We start from the raw sequence: 25,584 nt of genomic DNA, 5'->3' as shown, positions 1-25,584 counted from the left end.
TTTCTCCTTCCTGCTTTTGCACCAAAACTGAGGAGCCCGTGGTCCACGGGAGGGTGTATAGGCAGAGGGGAGGGGTTACACTTTTTTAAAAGTGTAATACTTTGTGTGGCCTCCAGAGCCAGAAGCTATACACCCAATTGTCTGGGTCTCCCAATAGGAGCTAGAAGAAAAGGAATTTACGGTAAGTAAACAAAATTCCCTTTCTTTGAGATAGGACAATAATGGTGCGGCATCGCCCTTACCTGGTTATATTTACAGTTCTGAATCCTTTAGACTGGGATAAAGGGAATCTGTCATCAGATTTGGAGACTATAAGCTGCGGCCACCACCAGTGGGCTCTTATATACAGCATTCTAGAATTCTGTATATAAGAGCCCAAGTTGTGCTGTATAACATAAAATAACACTTTTATAATACTCACAGATAGGGCGGTCCGGTTCGATGGGTGTCGCTGCTCTCCGGTGCCGCCTCTGCTGCGACTGCCGTCCTCCTTCTACCCAGCCCATTGTGAATGACGTGTCAGTCGTCATCGTCCACACTGTCCAGCATTGCAGTCCTGCACGGGTGCACTTTGATCTGCCCTTTTGAGGGCAGATCAAAGAACTGTAATACAGAGGCACGAGGAAAGGTTAAAGACCATCCGCGCATGCACCCTACAGTACTTTGATCTGCCCTGAGCAGGGCAGATCAAAGTTCACCTTTGCAGGACCGCAACGCCGGCCAGCATTGCAGACGCCACAGAGAGGAGGCGCCAGACCGGAGATCAGCGACACCCATCAGACTGGACCGGCCCCTAGCTGAGTATGATGCAAGTGGTTTTTATGTTATAGAGAGTGGCCTGGGCTCTTACATATATACAGCATTCTGATATAATGTAAGGGCTCATGGGCTGATGGTGGCCACAACTTAGTCGCTAAATCTGGTGACGGGTTCCCTTTAATAGAATTTCCCAGATAAATTGATGTCTTCCACAAAAAATTTAATTTTTATACTTACCATAAAATTATTTTCACTTTGAATGACACCAAATGTATAGGGACAAGGTAGGAAAAAAGTGTTTGCTCCAGTAGGCTATTGAATAAACTAGCAGGAGTGCAAAAATAATCTGTAACTATTAGTACCTAGGTACCAACCTCACCTGGGGACAAGAACAGGCCAAAATGCAACTTGAGACAGTGACCCTCCAAAAAGGAAACTTTTAAATGGAACCATGAACAGCAACAGATTAGGCTGTTGGCATAACCACATGTTGTACTTACCCGTCAGAAGCCTCTTTCACACGTCCGTGTCTAGTTAGGCTGTCTAGTTAGGCTGTCTAGTTAGGCTGTCTAGTTAGGCTGTCTAGTTAGGCTGTCTAGTTAGGCTGTCTAGTTAGGCTGTCTAGTTAGGCTGTCTAGTTAGGCTGTCTAGTTAGGGGCTGTCTAGTTAGGGGCTGTCTAGTTAGGGGCTGTCTAGTTAGGGGCTGTCTAGTTAGGGGCTGTCTAGTTAGGGGCTGTCTAGTTAGGGGCTGTCTAGTTAGGGGCTGTCTAGTTAGAGGCTGTCTAGTTAGAGGCTGTCTAGTGAGGCTGTCGTTCCAAAACCAGGAGTGGAACTTACTGAGAAGAACTATAATTGTAAGACTGACAGCTGTTCTGTGTTTTGGAGACACTCCTGGTTTTGGCATCCAAATACTGATGAAACACTGACATGTGAAAGAGGCCTAATGTAGATATATACAGCTAGTTTGAAGACACGTCCTGAGAAACCTGCGTGACTCCAAGTCAGGCTCTGTGTCATATAGTTGATCAGCTTTACCGACTGTATTTATTGAAATGGTGACTGAAGCAGGACAAAGTGCAGCTTGATGCTGAAAAAGTTACCCTGAAAGAGAAGGTCTTCTCATCCAATGGTGCACTGACAGACATGGCTTAGCATAGAGGCTGTGACTCTGGAGAGGCTGATGGCCTGAAAATTGACAATGGCAGGAGTGAGTCACTTTGTGATCTGTTCGTTATCAAGAGACTCTTGCAGTAGGTAGGGATTTCCCAAAGAGAGCCCTTTTACATTCATATCAAATAAGCTTGTATACACAGTCTGTACACTTTTGACACCCTGTGTTTTGTTTTTGGCAGCCACCTGCAATGTTCTGTGTCACTTTTGTCCATCCATTCAGTTCCTCTCTTGCTTTTTTAGACATTTTGAGAACTTTGACATAGTTGTCTTTCCAGTTGCTTTGCGGATCAGTTCCATATAAATTATACATCATGTAATGTAGTGAATTATTATCTAGAGTTTGGTGAGCAATTGATTACATATTGTGTGGTGTTGTGACTTAATTCCAGATTTGTGAATATTAGGATGAGCTCGCCTGTTGTCTTCTCAATTTGTAACCCTGCGTTCTATCTTGTAAGTCAACCTAATATTCTTTGCTTATTTCTTGTTTCTTTTCTAGATCATGTTGAGCTTGCAGCAAAGAGCACAGAAGCGGGCCAGCTACTTGTTACGGCTGGAAGAAATCAGCCCTTGTTTAGCTTCGATGACCAGCACGGAGATCGCCCTCCCAGGAGAAGTGTCTGATCGGGATACTATCACTATTCATAGTGTGGGCAGCTCCATCACCATCCTGCCTACTAAAACAAAGCCTAAGAAGTTTATATTCCTTGGCTCTGATGGGAAAAATTACCCTTATCTCTTTAAAGGTGAGTCTTTATTCTGACCTACATATTTTGCCTTCATATCGTTATTTGGTCTGCTGATCTCGCCTCTTTGTCTTGTTTCAGGTTTGGAGGATTTGCATCTTGACGAAAGGATCATGCAGTTTCTGTCCATTGTGAACACCATGTTTGCCACCATTAATGGTCAAGAGTCTCCTCACTTCCGTGCCCGTCATTACTCTGTCACACCCCTTGGCACCCGGTCGGGTCTTATACAGTGGGTAGATGGCGCCACGCCGCTATTTGGTCTCTATAAAAGATGGCAGCAGAGGGAGGCTGCATTACAAGCACAAAAGGTAGTTTATTGACTAGATCTCACACTAATCATTACTGAAGTTCCAGTTACAGGGTTATTAGGTGGCGATTATTACAAAATGTGCTGCCTTATGTCAGAAGAATTTTTCGCCATAAGACGTGAACCTACATTGCCTGGCAATCTCTTATCCTTTGCTCTGTGAGCGATATACACTCTTTCTATGCCTTTTGACCTCAAAATTAATAATTTGTTTTACGAGCGCTCGGGAAATCAATACAGCACACAGCTTAGTATGTGTACGCTGAGAATTCATTATTAGAACATATGAGCAGTTTATATAGGGTCACAAACAAAGGACAAGATACCTCTAAGACAAATAGGCACATAGTTTACATTTGGGAATATAGTATTCAAGTAGCCGACAACCCCTTTAGGACATTCATTTTCATCACTTAATACAGGGGCGTGTTTGGTGTATGTGTCATATCGGTTGGTTAATGTCTTACTGTCATTTTGTATAGATTAAATATTGTCTTGCTGTATTCCAGGCCCAAGATTCATACCAAACTCCCCAGAACCCGGCTATGGTTCCTCGTCCCAGCGAGCTCTATTACAGTAAAATCAGCCCCGCTCTAAAGGCGGTTGGATTGAGCCTGGATGTGTCCCGGCGAGACTGGCCTATTAATGTGATGAAGTCTGTGCTAGAAGAATTAATGGAATCGACCCCTCCAAACCTTCTGGCGAAAGAGCTGTGGTGCTCCTGCGCCACTCCTGATGAGTGGTGGAGAGTTACTCAGGTAGGAAGAGGAGTCCTGAATCTATTCTGTTTGGGGTGAAGTCTGAAATGTCATCCAGTGCTACAAATCTTGTGCATGCCTCTGATTTCATTAGACTAAGGCTGGGTTCACACATAGCGACAACGACGTCGCTGTTACGTCACCATTTTCTGTGACGTAACAGCGACCCTGTAAGTCACTGTTATGATCGCTGCTTAGCTGTCAAACACCGCGACGCAGCAGCGATCATAACGTCGCTACATGTGCAGGGAGCCGCGCACACTGCTTAGCGCTGGCTCCTTGCTCTCCTAGCTACATGTGCAGAGAGCAGGAGCCGGCACTGGCAGCGAGAGCGGCAGAGGCTGGTAACGAAGGTAAATATCGGGTAACCAGGGAAAGGGCTTCCCTTGGTTACCCGATGTTTACCCTGGTTACAGCTTACCGCAGCTGCCAGATGCCGTCTCCTGCTCCCTGCTCGCTTCATTTCGTTGCTCTCTCGCTGTCACACACAGCGATGTGTGCTGCACAGCGGGAGAGCGCCTTTGAAGAAAACGAACCAGGGCTGTGTGTAACGAGCAGCGATCTCACAGCAGGGGCCAGATCGCTGCTCAGTGTCACACACAGCGAGATCGCTAATGAGGTCACTGTTGCGTCACCAAAACCGTGACGTAGCAGCGATTTCGGTAGCGATCTCGCTATGTATGAAGCACCCCTAAGACAGACACTATGAAAATCAGTGCGAGTGAAAAGCGATAAAACATCGCATTCCACTCTGACCAATATTAGCCTATGTGACTCAGCGCACATGAAAGATTGTTTTCGCAGCCCTAATCTGACCGAGAAAACAATCGAAGCATGCTGCGGGTGTAATGCGATCATTGTTTCTCTTGCACCCATTCAAGTCTATGGGGCGAGAGAACAATCACACTGCACTCGCAGTACACCGGTGTACCGTGTGTGCAGGGCGAGATTGGCAATAGCCGGCAACGGAGGAGAGAGAGAGATAAATCCCTCCCCTCTGCAGCGCTGGTCCTCCCCTCCGCAGCACTGGCCCACCCCTCCTCAGTGCCGGCCCATCCCCCCCGCAGCCGAGGTCCGATCGGACCTCAGTCGCAGGGACACGCGCATGACACTCGGCTCTGCTGTACTGCTAGCGTGAGCCGAGTGTCATGCGAGGATCGCAGTAGTCCCCCATGTGGCCCCAGCCTAATTGTTTTCCACCAGTGGCTTCACCATTGGGAAAATGTATTGCGTTTCTCACAAGAATATTGTAATATTAGAAACCATTACTTTTAATCTTTAATTCTTCTTTTTTTTTTTCCTTTTTTTAGTCCTACGCCAGATCAACTGCTGTAATGTCAATGGTTGGTTACATCATCGGTCTTGGTGACAGACACCTGGATAATGTGCTCATTGATATGACCAGTGGAGAGGTGGTGCACATTGACTACAATGTTTGCTTTGAGAAAGGTGAGCAGTGTATTTCCACTTTTTTATAGGTCGTATTTGTAACTTAACATAGTTAGCAATATGTGCCACATTCAATTCTGTAGGAAAAAGCCTCCGTGTTCCTGAGAAAGTCCCTTTCCGGATGACCCAGAACATTCAGAGTGCGCTGGGAGTAACTGGAGTGGAGGGAGTCTTCAGACTGTCGTGTGAACAGGTAACAAATGCATATGATGTATTTTAGATGCTTAGGTTCTCACTGAGTTTACCCAAGGAAGACTTCAGGAGAAGTTAATATCTTTTGCTCTCTGATGTGTCTTTTTTTTTGGGGGGGTTTTTCATTCGGCTGCGTTTTTATTTTTGAAAATAGATTATATTACTATCTTCCAAGTGAAGTCGCGTGAAGAGTGGACTGGTCACTTCTTTAAAGGGAACCTGTCATCAGATTTGGCGACTATAAGCTGTTGCCACCACCAGTAAGCTCTTATATACAGCATTCTAACATACTGTATATACGAGCCTAGGCCACTATGTAGAACATAAAAATCACTTTAGGTAAGTACTATAAATGGTCGGTGTGGTGCAGATGGGTGTCTCCGTTCTCCGGGTGTGGCACCTCCTGTTTCGGCCATCTTTGTCCTCCTTCTGAAACTTGGGTGCCTGATGTATCCTACGTCATGCACACTGGCGGGCATTAAGGTCCCGCTCATGCGCACTACAATACTTTTGATCTGCCATTCTCAGGGCAGATCAAAGTGCGCCTGCGTAGAACCTCAATGCTGGCTAGTGTGGATGACGTAGGACACGTCATGCACCGTGGCTTCAAAAGAATGAGGACAAAGATGGCCGAAAGAGGAGGCGCCGTACCCGGAGAACAGACACCCATCTGCACCGCACCGACCATTTAGGTAAGTATTATAAAGTGATTTTTTTACGCTCTACACAGCGGCCTGGGCTCTTATATACAGTATGTTAGAATGCTATATATAATAACCCCGTTGGTGGTGGCCGCAGCTTATAGGCTCCAAATCTGGTGACTTGTTCCCTTTAAGCCACTTCACGGCTTTTGAAGCCTGAAGCATTTAAAAGAAGCTAGAAAAGACTGAACGTATGCACAATAAGTCGTTCACACTGCACTGTATATGTTCATTCTTTTTAGCATCTTTTAAGTGCTTTTTCAGGAGCAATTAAGACCTCATCAGGTGGATATCTGGAGTGCCCCACTGCTGACAAATCTGTAGGAAGATATCCATGTGAAGAGACCACCTTTCCACAGCCCTTTTTGGCTTGGGAAATCCGATGCCTAGTTGTTTGTTGTGGGTATGTAGACCACTGAGATTGCTGGAAATCTGCATTCTGCCAAGATAATCATCTGAGAGAGATGTCTTGGCTAGACAACTTTGCGTTCCGCACTTTTGGTTGATGTAATGCCACGCTGGTAGCCTTGTCGAAATGAATCCAGCTGGGTAGAACTTATTGCTAATGGAGAAGGGACAGACAAATGACCCTGAGCTTCAGGATCGTGAAGGCTTTGCAATTCAAATAGTGCCTTGGAAGACCATTTCCCACAGAGAACACTAGCATTATCATAATCAGCCAATAATCGGGGGAAAAAAGAGCGGTCAAGACTAATGAAGGAGGAGTACCACCATCAAGTCAGGGATAGCCTCGCACAGGAAGAGAAGGACTGAATGATCCAGTAAGGGTACTTTCACACCTCCGGTTTTTCTTCTGCGGCACAATCCGGCACTTTGCAGGAAAATCGCAACCGTTTTTTTTTGCTGCCGGTTGCGATTTTCCTGCATAGACTTTAATTAGTGCCGCATTGTGCCGCATGGCCTTGCGTTCCATCCGGTTTTTGCCGCATGCAGCAGATTTAGCCGATGCGGCGGTCGGATGGAACGTTGCCTGGCACGTTTTTTCGTGCGGCAAAAAAAACCGCATCGCGGCGCATCTCTCAATGCATGCCTATGGCGGCCGGATGCGGCGCGATGCGGCAAATACCGCATTCGGCCGCCGCATGCGGTTTTTGCCACTGCGCATGCTCAGTAGCATGCCGCAAGCGGCAAAAACCGGGCGGGCCGCATGGGAAAAACTTATGCAAAGGATGCGGTGTTTTCACCACATCCGTTGCATAGCTTGCACAGCCGGATTGAGCCGCAGGGCTCAAGCCGGATGTGTGAAAGTAGCCTAAGAAGACACCTGTCTGTTGTGAATACATATTCCAGTTTAGGGCTCTATCTTGTGGTCAGTGCTGGCGGTGCAGTTGATTTGTGGAATGGAAGCCACACACCTGTGGAGGACTGGTAATCAGGCATTTCTGATTGGACTATATGAGCAGTTTCCTCCTGTTACTTGCCGATGCTCAATGGATATCCTGTGTGTTACGTACTTTCTGAAATCAAGCCTGCTCACTACCAGAACTCCTCTCAGATAAGTGGTATTGTGCTTCTGCTTATTGTTTCCACTTTCTTGTTGTTTTTTCTGCTTTGATACTAATGCTTGATTCCTATTTTGTCTGTGTGGAGTTTTGGTGGAATGGGATCATTCCCTGCTGGGAGTGTCTGTATACTTAGCTCCATGATTCTGCAATGTGTTTGTCATGCTTGGTATTAATTCAGTCCGTCATCTATATTAGTGTTTTTGGATCCCAGTAACATCTGAGTGCTGATACAGTGGGGAAGAGGTCGTGTGGCCTCAAGGTTTGTCCATATCAGTCGTGCTTGTAATTATTAGGGTTTTTACAGCTGCAGACAGTTGCTCTTTCCTATCCTTTCCTATAAAGATAGTTTGGGCCTCACCTTTGCTGAATCTGTTTTTTCTAGCTTTGTATTGCGTTTTCCTATATCACCGTAGTCTTTACATGTGGGAGGCTATCTATATCTTTGGGGATTGCTCTGAGGCAGATTAGCTTTCTTATATCTCTATCTGTAAGGATATTTAGTTCTCCGGCTGTGTCGAGACGACTAGGTCATCGTAGGCTTGTCTCACCGCTACTTCTAGTTGCGTGTCAGGATTAGGTCTGCAGTCCTTTTACGTTCCAGCCACTCTGTTACCTTTTGGGTTTCCGCATTTTTTGATCCTCCTCGGTCCCTGAATCATAACACCTGTCCTAATGAGAGAAGAGAGCATGCTGAAGGGTCTTGGTGCGGAACTGAGCAAAGAGCATTGCCCCCATGGCCGCCACCATCTGGCCCAGGATGTTAATGCAAAAACAAAGGAGGGATGATTGAGGGAATGGATTGCGAGTTAAAGAGCAGTGATTTTGTCTTTTTGAACTTTAAACTTTTTCCTGGACCTGTCAAACACAATCTCTAGAAAAACGAGACTTTAAGCGGGAATCAGAAAGTGGCACCGAGCAGCAATATGCCCAGAGGAGGGGTCAGCAGATCGATGCAGGGAGGGCCTGTGTCTGCCTCCTGTGTGACACTAAGCAGTGTGCACCCAGGGTTCCTGTGTCCCCATGAAACGACAGAGAAATAACCTTTTTATTTCTTGTGTACATGTTAAATCTATATATTAAAAAAAGTTTGGCAAGGTAGAGTGTCAGCACTTTATACATTTTTACGGAGTGTCAGAATTTCAAGACCCAATTCCTACACTAACGGATGAGAATTGGTGGAAGTCCTCTCGATTCCCGTACACTTGTCTCTACAAAAGCAAAGAAAATTATTCAACCATGTGGTGTTGATCCGAGTTACTGAACTCCTCCCAGAGCACAAATTGTGCAGAATGTCATACGATTGCTGTCATCAGTATCATACTCCCTGTGCTGGTTTCTGGCATGTTCTATGTGGCTTTTCTGAGATGTAAAGATTTTGGTCTGAAGTTGAGTACATTTTGAGGTAATGGAGGCACCTAGAGGTTGAGCGGTTTGGAATCATAGATTAAGAATTACGGTCTCGCCCAGATAGGCTTTTCCTGAGAGGAGCGCTGTTGCTTGGATGGGAAACTTATCCTAATATGTAGCAGGTAAATAATAAGAATATTAGCAAATACCTACAATTAGAAATATAGCAAGAAAAAGAGGAAAAAGAGGCGATCAAACAGTCCATTAGTGTGCAAAATTTATTTTATCAGGTGCAGGTAAAAAACACCATAAAAACAAAATTCAAACTGGGCAAATCCACCTATAATTATTAATGAACAATCATCGGCTTTCCAAAATATTGTAACATATAAAGTATGACAAAGACCAGTTGTCCAAATAGTATTATGCAGCCTCCAACCTTTATACCAGATACCTAATGATATACTTTAATCAAATATACTATGCCATGATATTAATACATCCTGCAATATTGTATGAGTATAAAATCGTATCTGTACATAAGTTGTATCATAGTAGGCTGCAGACGTTGCTGAAATCAGCAGCACAGTCAGCAGACATAGGAGAACCGCACATTTGTTAGAATTAGGTTCAGCGCTAAAATAAAGACACTGCTGCCGGACACATGCTAGGGGATCAAAACAGGTGGTTGCATCAATCCAACATCCACTATAGTCATAACGGTTTGCAATTACCAGCATAACCCACTATTTAATATTTTGACATTATAAAAATCAAGGATTGAATACAACCACCTTATAAATCCAGTATGTTATATTAGGACATAAGAAAACCCAATAATATATACATCTCTGCAATATAATTGACACAGCACCACGGGCTAAGTTTTTCAGTTATAGCTGCATAGAATTGTGGATTAAAGGTTGTAGTTTTCCTCCAGCTGTCATTGATCACTCTGCTAGTAGGGAAACTATTGTGTTCCTAATATACAATATGAAGAAGGTGCCGATGTTGTTAGAGAATCAGTGTTAGCCCACAATTATAGCAGATGTTTAAGATTACTGAACTGTGAATTTATCTCCTGGATATGTGTGAAGGGTTTAAATCAGGTGGCTACACCAACCCGACAATTGTATTTAACCCCACAGGAGGGTTAGCTAGGGACATGCATCCATTATTATGTGTAGAGATTATGTGATTCAAGGGTTAATGAGAGTCCTATAAGTCTGATGTTATCATGTTGTAAAATCAGGTTTCCAATTGTATGGAGTGACGCAATTATCCAGTCCAGTAACAGGGCATTGTTTAGCAGTCACAGCAGAGGAATTAAGCTGACCCGTAAAACATTGCAGGTCCCTGCATATATCCAGCAACAACACTATCGCAGCCCAGCACTCCACGGCATCATTAAGCAGTCACAGCAGAGAAAGAATCACGCTGACTCAAACATTGCAGATAACAATCTGGTCAGGCTGACAGTGATCGCATTAACATTATAGGGAAATCAATGATATTATTACCTGATATATTAAAGATATAATAGTGGATAATACCCAGCAAAAAACAAGACGCCCTACACGTGTTTCGGCAACACACCTTCGTCCAGGGGCAGTATAAAGGCGGTAAACGTCAGTATTTAAATGTATGTCCACCAATCGGCGTGCTATGACCAGGTAGATGACGCATGCGTTGCCATAGCAATCCTCATCAACAAACGGCCGCCACGTCAGGACTCAGGGTGAGCCGACCACATGATGTGATCAGCACTCTCCGAAGCCATAAAGACACGGGAGCCGGAGGGCGAGGAGGAAAGATAGCAAGCATGCGTACAAATCATATGCACATAGATAACAGGGCATGCAATTCATCTGGGGGCCAAAAGTGGATATAATAGTGGAAACAAATATAGAATCACCGGAATTTTCAATCCAATGGTGTAACAATATCACCAAAAAAGAGACATATATATATATATATATCAGGATGTAATACATCTATAACATCATCATAGCAGCTAATTCCAGCAGATACTACCTATACAAAAAATTGAATAATAAGATTATACAATAAAATACACATTAGCACAGCATACCGTAGACAAGTAAATTATATAGGTTACATGTAAATAGATAACCATAAATGCACACATACATATACATATACATACACATACACATGCACATACACACACACACATATATATATATATATATATATATATATACATATATACACACATACATATATATATATACATACACATATACATACATACATACATACATACATACACACATACATACATACAACATAATCATATTAATTCATGTTGCTTAGGAATTCCAGTTATATCCATCTATTGATTCCATCCGTATATTCGATATAGCCCCATATCAATGATGTCAAAGGGTCATTATCAACGTTAACTGTAGTTTAGCCGCCTAAAATAACAAAATAAAACCAGTTAAAAGAAAGTACCACCAAAGTAACCTAAAAACACCAATTCTGCAGATAAGGAACAAAACTCATATTTTCATTGAGACCAGATGGATACATAGTAGAAAGTGTCCATATCCATCTGGTCTCAAGTTGAGCAAGGCGTTTACTGAGATTGCCACCCCTGATCCCCAGATCAATTGCATCAATACCCCTCACCTTCAGCAATGTCCCATCTGCATTGTGGCACTGCAAAAAATGCCGGGGAATTGTTTTTAATTTCAATACATCATCCTCTCCGGGGGCCGCCGTAATCCCCAATACATGCTCTCTGACTCTAATTTTTAATTTCCTGGTGGTAAGCCCAATATATATTTTAGGGCATGGGCATGTAGCATAGTATATCACTGCTCTAGTGTTGCAATTAATAGATTTCTTGATCTTAAATAATTTTTTGCCACTAGAGTCAGTGAAATCCTGACAAGTCAACATATTAGGGCAGGCGACGCAGGAGCCACAGGGGGAGCACCCACTTTGGTTGTTTCTTGTTAAGGGGAGATTCCAAAGAGTTTTCTGTCCACTGACATTGTAATGGCTATGGACCAAAAGGTCCTTGAGATTCTTGCAGCGGCGGAAGGTAATTTTAGGTTTAGTGGGTAAGATTTTGGCAAAAATCGGATCGGCCTGAAGAATTGGCCATGCTTGTTCTAGACATCTCCGAATGGGTCCAGCTTCTGCATTATAGTTAGTAATAAATCTTACTACCTCCTTGGTTGGTATATCTCCATCATTCTTAACTTTGTTTTTGGGGTACAGTAAGGATTCTCTATTGGAATACTTAGCCCGATGATACGCCTTTTTTAAGACTCTCCCACTGTAGCCCCGTTTTTTGAATCTCGACATAAGGTCTTTACTTTGTAGCTCAAAATCCCTGTCAGTGGAACAAATACGTCTAAGACGCAAAAACTGACCAGTAGGTATCCCATTGATCATAAATTTAGGGTGGGAGGAGGTGGCATGCAACAAAGCATTGGTGGCCGATGGTTTTCTATATAAGTCAGTCTGTATCATATCCTGCTCGTCTCTCCTCAACGTCACATCTAGAAAATCAACATTTTGTGTTGACCACTGGTATGTGATCTTGATGTTAGACTCATTCTGATTTAAAGAACTCATAAATAAACGGAGATCTTCTTCCGTTCCCTGCCAGATCAGGAAAATGTCGTCGATGTACCGCGCCCAAAAAAGGACGCGGTCCATCGACGAATGCTGATCTGACAGGAACAGGTCCCTCTCCCACAGCCCCAGGAATAAATTAGCATACGAGGGCGCATAAGATGCGCCCATCGCTGTGCCCTGGAGCTGTAGGTAGAAGGACCCCTTAAAAGTAAAAAAATTGTGAGTCAAAGCAAATTCCAGAAGCGACATCAAGAATCGACGAGCAGGAACAGACATATTGGATGAATTCAGGAAGAATTCTGTAGCACGTAAACCATCATGGTGCCGGATGTTGGTGTACAGAGATTCCACATCTCCGGTCACCATGATGGTATCCTTCCCTAAGTGAAGTCCATCCACTTTTCGAAGAAGGTCCCCGGTATCTTTCAGAAATGATGGCAGACACTCCACCAAAGGCTGAAGATTATAGTCCAACCATCTATTAACATTTTGTAAATAGTTGCCACAGCCCGATATAATCGGGCGGCCAGGTGGTGTGGTCATGTTTTTATGTAATTTAGGCAACATATAAAATGTTGAGATACAGGGTTCTTTCACCATCAATGCAGTTGCTAAATCTCTGGTGACAATGTTGTTCTCTACGCCCACCTCGATGATATCCAGAAGTTGTTTATTGAAGCTGGATAATGGGTTATATGTAAGTTTTTTATAACATATATTATTTAATAGCTGAGAAAAAGCCTCCTTCTCATACATCGAGGTGGGCCAGAGAACAACATTGCCACCCTTATACGCTGGCTTTATGATGATTTCAGGAAGTTGTTGTAATTCCCCAAGGCGTTCACGTTCGTCTCTGGATAAATTATCCTGTTTCAGATGTTTTGAAATCTTATGGAATGCATTAGAGACAACCTGCACGAAAAGGTCTACATGGGCCGATGACGATAATGGTGGGAATTTGCATGATCTAGGTACAATCCATGCTGGAATCTTACCTGCCTCCCCTGATGAGTGTTCGGCAGAAAGTTCCTCCAAAATTTTTAAAGCTTCCTGTTCTTTCTCTGATGGAAAAAGAGATTGAATAGTTTCATCATAGAAATACTTTTTGAAAATTAAAGAGCGTGCAAAAATATGGAGCTCCTTAACAGCCGTAAACTCATCAAATTTCATAGTAGGGGAAAACGACAGGCCCCTAGCAAGTAAGGATAAATCAGAGGTTGAGAGATCATAGGTACTGAGGTTAATTACCTTAGTTCTATCAGTCTCGTCACCATTATGTTGGTATCTCCTGTAAGTACGACCCTGGAAATTCCCACCACTGAAGTTTCGTGTGCCAGACCGTGTAATCATCGTTGAATGTTGGCCATCCGAGGAATCACTGAAGGAGGTTATTGATGAGGATGAAGGTAACTCCTCATTAAGTTGTGGGCTATTAGACATTTTCTTCCAGAAATACATCTTTTTCTCGGCATGATCTTTTTGGTCTCTTTTTAATTTTTTAATTTGTATCTCATTAATTTTACGGACCAAAGTGTCCAATTTTTGCCCCAGAGTGGTTTCATATTCCTTGAGCTTATCCTCCGGACATGAAGATTTGAATTGTGCTTGTTGGACATCAAGATTTTTATCAATTCTTTCAATAGATCCAGTATTCAAATCAATAAGCAGTTTCATTAGCGTCAGTGAGCATGTATTACACGTCTCCTCCCAATGAGATATAAATGTGTCATCATCAACTGGAAAACTCGGAGTCACGCGTATTCGCAATCCCCTAGGTATTAATTGAAGGGATACATATTTTTCCAAAAGTACCCGATTCCACCATAATTTGGTGCGTCTCAGTAATCCTTTTTGTATGTCAAAAAACATTTTGTCTAAGTCTTGGTCCTTTTTTGGGCGCGGTACATCGACGACATTTTCCTGATCTGGCAGGGAACGGAAGAAGATCTCCATTTATTTATGAGTTCTTTAAATCAGAATGAGTCTAACATCAAGATCACATACCAGTGGTCAACACAAAATGTTGATTTTCTAGATGTGACGTTGAGGAGAGACGAGCAGGATATGATACAGACTGACTTATATAGAAAACCATCGGCCACCAATGCTTTGTTGCATGCCACCTCCTCCCACCCTAAATTTATGATCAATGGGATACCTACTGGTCAGTTTTTGCGTCTTAGACGTATTTGTTCCACTGACAGGGATTTTGAGCTACAAAGTAAAGACCTTATGTCGAGATTCAAAAAACGGGGCTACAGTGGGAGAGTCTTAAAAAAGGCGTATCATCGGGCTAAGTATTCCAATAGAGAATCCTTACTGTACCCCAAAAACAAAGTTAAGAATGATGGAGATATACCAACCAAGGAGGTAGTAAGATTTATTACTAACTATAATGCAGAAGCTGGACCCATTCGGAGATGTCTAGAACAAGCATGGCCAATTCTTCAGGCCGATCCGATTTTTGCCAAAATCTTACCCACTAAACCTAAAATTACCTTCCGCCGCTCCAAGAATCTCAAGGACCTTTTGGTCCATAGCCATTACAATGTCAGTGGACAGAAAACTCTTTGGAATCTCCCCTTAACAAGAAACAACCAAAGTGGGTGCTCCCCCTGTGGCTCCTGCGTCGCCTGCCCTAATATGTTGACTTGTCAGGATTTCACTGACTCTAGTGGCAAAAAATTATTTAAGATCAAGAAATCTATTAATTGCAACACTAGAGCAGTGATATACTATGCTACATGCCCATGCCCTAAAATATATATTGGGCTTACCACCAGGAAATTAAAAATTAGAGTCAGAGAGCATGTATTGGGGATTACGGCGGCCCCCGGAGAGGATGATGTATTGAAATTAAAAACAATTCCCCGGCATTTTTTGCAGTGCCACAATGCAGATGGGACATTGCTGAAGGTGAGGGGTATTGATGCAATTGATCTGGGGATCAGGGGTGGCAATCTCAGTAAACGCCTTGCTCAACTTGAGACCAGATGGATATGGACACTTTCTACTATGTATCCATCTGGTCTCAATGAAAATATGAGTTTTGTTCCTTATCTGCAGAATTGGTGTTTTTAGGTTACTTTGGTGGTACTTTCTTTTAACTGGTTTTATTTTGTTATTTTAGGCGGCTAAACTACAGTTAACGTTGATAATGACCCTTTGACATCATTGATATGGGGCTATATCGAATATACGGATGGAATCAATAGATGGATATTACTGGAATTCCTAAGCAACATGAATTAATATGATTATGTTGTATGTATGTATGTGTGTATGTATGTATGTATATGTGTATGTATATATATATATGTATGTGTGTATATATGTGTATATATATATATATATATATATATATATATATATATATATATATATATAATATATATGTGTGTGTGTGTATGTGCATGTGTATGTGTATGTATATGTATATGTATGTGTGCATTTATGGTTATCTATTTACATGTAACCTATATAATTTACTTGTCTACGGTATGCTGTGCTAATGTGTATTTTATTGTATAATCTTATTATTCAATTTTTTGTATAGGTAGTATCTGCTGGAATTAGCTGCTATGATGATGTTATAGATGTATTACATCCTGATATATATATATATATATATATATATGTCTCTTTTTTGGTGATATTGTTACACCATTGGATTGAAAATTCCGGTGATTCTATATTTGTTTCCACTATTATATCCACTTTTGGCCCCCAGATGAATTGCATGCCCTGTTATCTATGTGCATATGATTTGTACGCATGCTTGCTATTTTTCCTCCTCGCCCTCCGGCTCCCGTGTCTTTATGGCTTCGGAGAGTGCTGATCACATCATGTGGTCGGCTCACCCTGAGTCCTGACGTGGCGGCCGTTTGTTGATGAGGATTGCTATGGCAACGCATGCGTCATCTACCTGGTCATAGCACGCCGATTGGTGGACATACATTTAAATACTGACGTTTACCGCCTTTATACTGCCCCTGGACGAAGGTGTGTTGCCGAAACACGTGTAGGGCGTCTTGTTTTTTGCTGGGTATTATCCACTATTATATCTTTAATATATCAGGTAATAATATCATTGATTTCCCTATAATGTTAATGCGATCACTGTCAGCCTGACCAGATTGTTATCTGCAATGTTTGAGTCAGCGTGATTCTTTCTCTGCTGTGACTGCTTAATGATGCAGTGGAGTGCTGGGCTGCGATAGTGTTTTCTTCGGCGCTCTATTGGGAGACCCAGACGATTGGGTGTATAGCACTGCCTCCGGAGGCCACACAAAGCAATTACACTAAAAAGTGTAAGGCCCCTCCCCTTCTGGCTATACACCCCCAGTGGGATCACTGGCTCACCAGTTTTCTGCTTTGTGCGAAGGAGGTCAGACATCCACGCATAGCTCCACTGTTTGTAGTCAGCAGTAGCTGCTGGCTCTATCGGATGGAAGAAAAGAGGGCCCATATAGGGCCCCCAGCATGCTCCCTTCTCACCCGCGGTTGGTGCATGTAAGGTTGAGGTACCTATTGCTGGTACGGAGGCTGGAGCCCACATGCTGTTTTCCTTCCACATCCCCTTAGGGCTCTGTGGAAGTGGGATCTTGCCGGCCCCCAAGCCCTGGGGCCGGGCTCCATCCACAGACCCATAGAACCTGCTGGATTGGGAGCGGGAGTGCCGTTCAGGGACAAGGCCCTGCAACTTTCAGGTACTCTGTGTCCCCGGCAGGCACGGACACTCTCAGGGCCTGCTGAGCGTTGTAGTGCGCCGGGGACAGTGGCGCTGTACGCTGGGGGTTAGGTCACTGCAGCTTTGCTGAGTGACGTTGTGTATTGGGAACTACTGCGCCGACCGCTCCTGGAGCGGCGGCGCAGCTGCGACTTATGGTGCGCCGGGGGCTTTGCGCCGACCGCGCTTTTACGGCGGCGGCGCTTCTAACTTTAGCCCCCGGCTTCTGCGGCCTAGCGCCGCTTCGTTCCCGCCCCCACCCTGTCAATCAGGGTAGGGGAGAGACGCTGCTCAATAGGCAGCGCCGAGGGCTGGAGCTTTATTTACATGCTCCAGCCCTCTCACTAGGCACAAGGGGAAGCAGACTTCCCGCTCTTCGTCGGTGTACGCCCACGGCCCGCCCCCCCTCTCCACAAGGACGCCGGCAGCCATTACACATGCGATCTGGCTGGGGAGAGGCAGCAGGCTCTGGGAGACCCAGACTAGAGGGATTTCTGGCGACCACACACCGCTCCTAAGCGGGCGGTAAGCTGCACAGTAGTGCTGGCCCCACTAGTGCCTCAGTGATATATAGTGTACTTTTGTCTTGGTACCATATATATATATAGATATATAGTTGCACTGTAGGTCGCTTCTTGCTGGACACCCTGTACTGCTCTGAGGAGGCAGCAACATGTCATCCGCAAAACGCAAGGCTGCCAAGGCACGGGCTGTGTGCACTGTTTGTATTGCATGTGGGGCTGATCTACCGGCAGGCTCCAATGATTCACATTGTGTGCAATGTTCAGTCCCAGTGGCACTTCGTCAGCCAGAGCCTATTGTGGTGGTAGCCCAGGCAGCGACGCCTGTGAACCCTGCCCCGGTGACGGGGACAGACTTTGCAGTGTTTGCTGATAAAATGTCTGAGGCTATGACAAAAATCACAGGCCAGGCCAGTTCCTCAGACCATGGACACTGCTGTGGCTATGCTCTCTGGTCCCCCTCAGTTGGAACTAATCCGTACTTCAAGGGGGTCTCAAGCATCACAAGCTGAAGTCTCTGACTCAGATGACAGTCCCAGGCAGCCTAAGCGAGCTCGCTGGGAAAGACCCTCCACGTCACACTGCTCAGGGTCTCAGCAAGAAGAATCTCTCTGTGATGAGACTGAAGAAGGTGATCAGGATTCTAATCCTGAGGCCCCTCTCAATCTGGATGCCCCTGAGGGTGACGCCATGGTTAATGACCTGATATCGGCAATTAATAGACTGTTGGATATTTCTCCCCCAGCCCCTTCTGCAGAGGAGGCAGCTGCACAGCAGGAGAAGTTCCATTTCCTGTATCCCAAGCGTAAATTAAGTGCTTTTTTGGACCACTCTGACTTCAGAGAATCAATCCAGAAGCACGACGCTCATCCAGACAAGCGTTTCTCTAAACGTTCTAAGGATACCCGTTATCCTTTTCCCTCTGAAGTAGCCAAACGCTGGACCCAGTGCCCAAAGGTGGATCCCCCAATTTCCAAGCTTGCGGCTAGATCTATAGTCGCAGTAGAGGATGGCGCTTCACTTAAAGATGCCAACGACAGACAAATGGACCTTTGGTTGAAATCTGTCTATGAAGCTATCGGCGCGTCGTTTGCTCCAGCATTCGCGGCCGTGTGGGCACTCCAAGCTATTTCAGTTGGTTTAGCACAGGTGGATGCTATCATACATCCAGCAGTGCCCCAGGTGGCGTCCCTAACTTCGCAAATGTCTGCGTTTGCGACCTATGCTATCAATGCTGTCCTAGAATCTACGAGCCGTACCTCTATGGCGGCCGCCAATTCTGTGGTTTTGCGCAGAGCCTTATGGTTAAAGGACTGGAAAGCAGATGCCGGTTCCAAAAAATGCTTAACCAGCTTGCCATTATCTAGAGACAGACTGTTTGGTGAGCCATTGGCTGAAATCATAAAACAGTCCAAGGGTAAGGACTCTTCCTTGCCACAGCCCAGAGCAAGTAAACCTCAACAGAAAAAGTGGCAGTCGAGGTTTCGGTCCTTTCGAGGCTCGGGCAAGCCCCAATTCTCCTCGTCCAAAGGGACTCAGAAAGGACAAGGGAGCTCAGATTCCTGGCGGGCTCACTCACGCCCCAGGAAAGCAAATGGAGGAACCGCTTCCAAGGCGGCTACCTCATGACTTTCGGCCTCCTCCCTCCGCATCCTCGGTCGGTGGCAGGCTCTCCCGCTTTTGCGACATTTGGCTGTCACAGGTCAAAGACCGGTGGGTAACAGACATTTTGTCTCGCGGGTACAGAATCGAGTTCAGTTCTCGGCCTCCACTTCGGTTCTTCAGAACCTCCCCCTACCCCAACCGAGCAGATGCCCTGCTGCAGGCGGTGGACTCTCTAAGAGCAGAAGGAGTCGTGATCCCTGTCCCCCCTCTGGAACGGGGGCGAGGATTTTACTCCAATCTCTTTGTGGTTCCAAAAAAGGACGGCTCCTTCCGTCCTGTTCTGGACCTAAACCTGCTCAACAAGCATGTGAACGCCAGGCGGTTCCGGATGGAATCCCTCCGCTCAGTCATTGCCTCAATGTCCCAAGGAGATTTCCTAGCATCAATAGACATCAAAGATGCTTCTCTCCACGTGCCGATTGCTACGGAGCACCAACGCTTTCTGCGCTTCGTGATAGGAGACGAACATCTTCAGTTCGTGGCTCTGCCATTTGGTCTGGCGACAGCCCCCCGGGTGTTCACCAAGATCATGGCAGCAGTGGTAGCAGTCTTGCACTCTCACGGACACTCTGTGATCCCTTACTTGGACGATCTACTGGTCAAGGCACCCTCTCAGGAGGCATGCCAACTCAGCCTGAGTTTTGCACTGGAGACTCTCCAGGCGTTCGGGTGGATCATCAACTTCCCAAAGTCAAATCTGTCACCGACCCAATCACTAACGTATCTTGGCATGGAGTTTCATACTCTCTCAGCGATAGTGAAGCTTCCGCTGGACAAGCAGCGGTCACTACAGACAGGGGTGCAGGCTCTCCTTCAAAGTCAGTCGCACTCCTTAAGACGCCTCATGCACTTCCTCGGGAAGATGGTGGCGGCAATAGAGGCGGTTCCGTTTGCGCAGTTCCATCTGCGTCCACTTCAATGGGACATTCTTCGCCAATGGGACGGGAGGTCGACATCCCTGGACAGGAAAGTCTCTCTTTCACAAACGGCCAAGGACTCTCTGCAGTGGTGGCTCCTGTCCACCTCATTATCACAGGGAAGATCCTTCCTACCACCGTCCTGGGCGGTGGTCACGACAGACGCGAGTCTGTCAGGGTGGGGAGCAGTGTTTCTCCACCACAGGGCTCAGGGTACGTGGACTCAGCAGGAGTCCAGCCTTCAGATCAATGTTCTGGAAATCAGAGCAGTGTATCTTGCCCTTCTAGCCTTCCAGCAGTGGCTGGAAGGGAAGCAGATCCGAATTCAATCGGACAACTCCACAGCGGTGGCATACATCAATCACCAAGGGGGGACTCGCAGTCGGCAAGCCTTCCAGGAAGTCCGGCGCATTATGATGTGGGTGGAAGCCACGGCCTCCACCATATCCGCAGTTCACATCCCGGGCGTAGAAAACTGGGAAGCAGACTTCCTCAGTCGCCAGGGCATGGACGCAGGGGAATGGTCCCTTCACCCGGACGTGTTTCAGGAAATCTGTCGCCGATGGGGAAGGCCGGATGTCGACCTCATGGCGTCCCGGCACAACAACAAGGTCCCAACCTTCATGGCACGGTCTCGCGATCAAAGAGCCCTAGCAGCAGACGCCCTAGTGCAAGATTGGTCGCAGTTCCGGCTCCCTTATGTGTTTCCACCTCTGGCACTCTTGCCCAGAGTGCTACGCAAGATCAGATCCGACTGCAGCCGCGTCATACTCGTCGCCCCAGACTGGCCAAGGAGGGCGTGGTATCCGGATCTGTGGCATCTCACGGTCGGCCAACCGTGGGCACTTCCAGACCGACCAGACTTACTGTCCCAAGGGCCGTTTTTCCATCAGAATTCTGCGGCCCTGAACCTGACTGTGTGGCCATTGAATCCTGGATCCTAGCGTCTTCAGGATTATCCCAAGGGGTCGTTGCCACCATGAGACAGGCTAGGAAGCCCACGTCTGCTAAGATCTACCACAGAACGTGGAGGATATTCTTATCCTGGTGCTCTGCTCAGGGAGTGTCTCCCTGGCCATTTGCATTACCTACCCTTCTTTCTTTCCTGCAATCTGGGTTAGAAAAAGGGTTGTCGCTCGGCTCCCTCAAAGGACAAGTCTCGGCGCTATCCGTCTTTTTTCAGAAGCGTTTAGCACGACTTTCTAAGGTGCGCACGTTCCTACAGGGGGTTTGCCATATCGTGCCCCCGTACAAGCGGCCGTTAGATCCATGGGATCTGAACAGGGTACTAGTTGCCCTCCAGAAGCCGCCCTTCGAGCCTCTGAAGGAGGTTTCACTTTCTAGACTATCACAGAAAGTGGCTTTTCTGGTAGCGATCACATCTCTCCGGAGAGTGTCTGAGCTAGCAGCGCTGTCTTCCAAGGCTCCCTTCCTGGTCTTCCACCAGGACAAGGTAGTGCTGCGCCCCATTCAGGAGTTTCTCCCGAAGGTGGTATCCTCTTTTCATCTTAATCAGGATATCTCTTTGCCTTCGTTTTGTCCTCATGCAGTTCATCGGTATGAGAAGAACTTACATTTGTTAGATCTGGTGAGAGCACTCAGAATCTACATTTCCCGCACGGCGCCCCTGCGCCGTTCGGATGCACTCTTTGTCCTTGTCGCTGGTAAGCGCAAAGGGTCGCAGGCTTCTAAGGCCACCCTGGCTCGATGGATCAAAGAACCAATTTTTGAAGCCTACCGTTCTGCGGGGCTTCCGGTTCCATCAGGGCTGAAGGCCCATTCTACCAGAGCCGTGGGTGCGTCCTGGGCATTGCGACACCAGGCTACGGCTCAACAGGTGTGCCAGGCAGCTACCTGGTCGAGTCTGCACACTTTTACCAAACATTATCAGGTGCATACCTATGCTTCGGCGGACGCCAGCCTAGGTAGAAGAGTCCTGCAGGCGGCAGTTGCCTCCCCGTAGGGGAGGGCTGTCTTTGCAGCTCTAACATGAGGTATTTCTTTACCCACCCAGGGACAGCTTTTGGACGTCCCAATCGTCTGGGTCTCCCAATAGAGCGCCGAAGAAGAAGGGAATTTTGTTACTTACCGTAAATTCCTTTTCTTCTAGCTCTTATTGGGAGACCCAGCACCCGCCCTGTTGTCCTTCGGGATTTTTGGTTTGTTTGCGGGTACACATGTTGTTCATGTTGAACGGTTTTCAGTTCTCCGATGTTACTCGGAGTAAATTTGTTTAAACCAGTTATTGGCTTTCCTCCTTCTTGCTTTTGCACTAAAACTGGTGAGCCAGTGATCCCACTGGGGGTGTATAGCCAGAAGGGGAGGGGCCTTACACTTTTTAGTGTAATTGCTTTGTGTGGCCTCCGGAGGCAGTGCTATACACCCAATCGTCTGGGTCTCCCAATAAGAGCTAGAAGAAAAGGAATTTACGGTAAGTAACAAAATTCCCTTCGTTGCTGGATATATGCAGGGACCTGCAATGTTTTACGGGTCAGCTTAATTCCTCTGCTGTGACTGCTAAACAATGCCCTGTTACTGGACTGGATAATTGCGTCACTCCATACAATTGGAAACCTGATTTTACAACATGATAACATCAGATTTATAGGACTCTCATTAACCCTTGAATCACATAATCTCTACACATAATAATGGATGCATGTCCCTAGCTAACCCTCCTGTGGGGTTAAATACAATTGTCGGGTTGGTGTAGCCACCTGATTTAAACCCTTCACACATATCCAGGAGATAAATTCACAGTTCAGTAATCTTAAACATCTGCTATAATTGTGGGCTAACACTGATTCTCTAACAACATCGGCACCTTCTTCATATTGTATATTAGGAACACAATAGTTTCCCTACTAGCAGAGTGATCAATGACAGCTGGAGGAAAACTACAACCTTTAATCCACAATTCTATGCAGCTATAACTGAAAAACTTAGCCCGTGGTGCTGTGTCAATTATATTGCAGAGATGTATATATTATTGGGTTTTCTTATGTCCTAATATAACATACTGGATTTATAAGGTGGTTGTATTCAATCCTTGATTTTTATAATGTCAAAATATTAAATAGTGGGTTATGCTGGTAATTGCAAACCGTTATGACTATAGTGGATGTTGGATTGATGCAACCACCTGTTTTGATCCCCTAGCATGTGTCCGGCAGCAGTGTCTTTATTTTAGCGCTGAACCTAATTCTAACAAATGTGCGGTTCTCCTATGTCTGCTGACTGTGCTGCTGATTTCAGCAACGTCTGCAGCCTACTATGATACAACTTATGTACAGATACGATTTTATACTCATACAATATTGCAGGATGTATTAATATCATGGCATAGTATACTTGATTAAAGTATATCATTAGGTATCTGGTATAAAGGTTGGAGGCTGCATAATACTATTTGGACAACTGGTCTTTGTCATACTTTATATGTTACAATATTTTGGAAAGCCGATGATTGTTCATTAATAATTATAGGTGGATTTGCCCAGTTTGAATTTTGTTTTTATGGTGTTTTTTACCTGCACCTGATAATAAAATAAATTTTGCACACTAATGGACTGTTTGATCGCCTCTTTTTCCTCTTTTTCTTGCTAAATTGTTAATTGCGATTGTCCTGATAGTCCTGATAATCCATATATTTAAAATAATTCATGAATATGTAAAATTATGAAAAAAATTGGATTTATGTGGATATTCGGTATGGTCTTAATGTTTGTATGTCTACAATTAGAAATGTAGTATAGTTCTCCCGATATAACAAAAAATGACAGTTTTGCACTCTGAAATGTCAAAGCATGCAAACAATGAATGCAAGAACATAGACATGCATCATTGCCCAAAAAAGTCTAGGAAAATCGAGACCTTAAGCATACAAAAATAGCCATTTTAATATCTGCCCAGTAGCCACATCAAGGCATATCTCGTTACTGGGAACCTACACCAAACTGAAGCCTCTCTGGGTTACAAGCTTCAGTGTGAATGGGCACATAGGAAACTGCTACTGAAGAACAAAATCACCTGTGGCTAAAATCGCCTTTGTTCTTCAGTAGCAGGCTCCTACATGCCCATTCACATTGTAGTTTGTAACCCAGAGGTAGGCTTCAATTTGGTGTACGTTCCCAGTAACTAGATATGCCTTGACGTGGCTACTGGGCAGATATTAAAATGGGTGTGTTTTTTTTTATGCTGAGTGTTTCGATTTTTCCAAGATTTCCTTGGGCAGTGATGCATGTCTATGTTCTTGCATTCATTGTGCGCATGCGTTGGCATTTCAGAGTGTAGCTGTCCTTTTCCTTTTTTTTTTCTTATTGTATGTCATGTTCAATTTTGCACCTGTTCAGACTGCATTTTGGGAGTGTCGTCAGCCTTTTTTTTTGTCTTCCCTCCTGATGTTGTCATGTCTCTTACCTCATGTGCAGTGCATTGCAGTTTAAATATCCATGGTTACATCCATCTGTATTATAAAATAGAAATCTTGCTATTTTCACACCAGCCACTGGGACTATTGTAGACTTATACGTCCTGTGTTTTTACAGAAGACTTTTCAGAAGTCTCATTATCTTCACAGACCAGATTATAGAAGACAGATAACACCTCGATATACAGGATCCACTAAGCACAGTAGCTAGTGTCAGAGCTGACCCTACTCCTCCTCACATCACAATGACCTTTGCACACGCTCTTTAGATGCTTCAATACAAAAGATGGTGTGAGGCAAATCCCGGGATATGAAGATGAATTATGACTCCAGTCATAGTCCCTCATCACTCCCTGGCAGTGCCCCCTCCCTTCTTGTTCTCAGTGTTCCACTTACACCTCTATGGCCATGTCCTGTGATATGGAAATGAGGTGGTGTGGGAACAATGGACACAGGATGACTCCCTGCCGTCACCCTGTAACAAGAGTTGTATCTCATTAGCAAGGCTATGGAAATAGCCAGACAGAACGACTCCAGTAAAAAATGGTTCATATCTCGCAAGCCATATTTCCGATAAATATGGCAACCATAAAAATGGTGTCTCTGCATGCGGACGATGCCGGCACACCCTTTTTATGGGAGCAGGACATTGGGAAATGCCCCAGGCGTGATATCAGCCAATGGGGAACTGGCAGACAGGTCATGAGTCCCCTCGTTCTGTAGCTAAATTCATAACTGTCACAATGA

General features: G+C 45.2%; 1 protein-coding gene across 1 annotated transcript in view; it reads left to right on the top strand.

The window, feature by feature from the left end:
- SMG1 (SMG1 nonsense mediated mRNA decay associated PI3K related kinase) overlaps positions 1-25,584 on the top strand; it is a 468,962-nt gene that overhangs the window by 344,678 nt on the left and 98,700 nt on the right. The window contains exons 40-44 of the mRNA XM_075319739.1: positions 2,432-2,678; positions 2,760-2,989; positions 3,498-3,746; positions 5,057-5,195; positions 5,279-5,388. Of these exons, the coding sequence (XP_075175854.1) occupies positions 2,432-2,678; positions 2,760-2,989; positions 3,498-3,746; positions 5,057-5,195; positions 5,279-5,388 (975 nt within the window). The remainder of the gene's footprint in view (positions 1-2,431; positions 2,679-2,759; positions 2,990-3,497; positions 3,747-5,056; positions 5,196-5,278; positions 5,389-25,584) is intronic.

Source organism: Anomaloglossus baeobatrachus, chromosome 7 (assembly GCF_048569485.1).
Source record: "Anomaloglossus baeobatrachus isolate aAnoBae1 chromosome 7, aAnoBae1.hap1, whole genome shotgun sequence".
NCBI classification, from domain to species: Eukaryota; Metazoa; Chordata; class Amphibia; order Anura; family Aromobatidae; genus Anomaloglossus; species Anomaloglossus baeobatrachus.
This window is presented reverse-complemented; position numbering and strand designations above follow the sequence as displayed.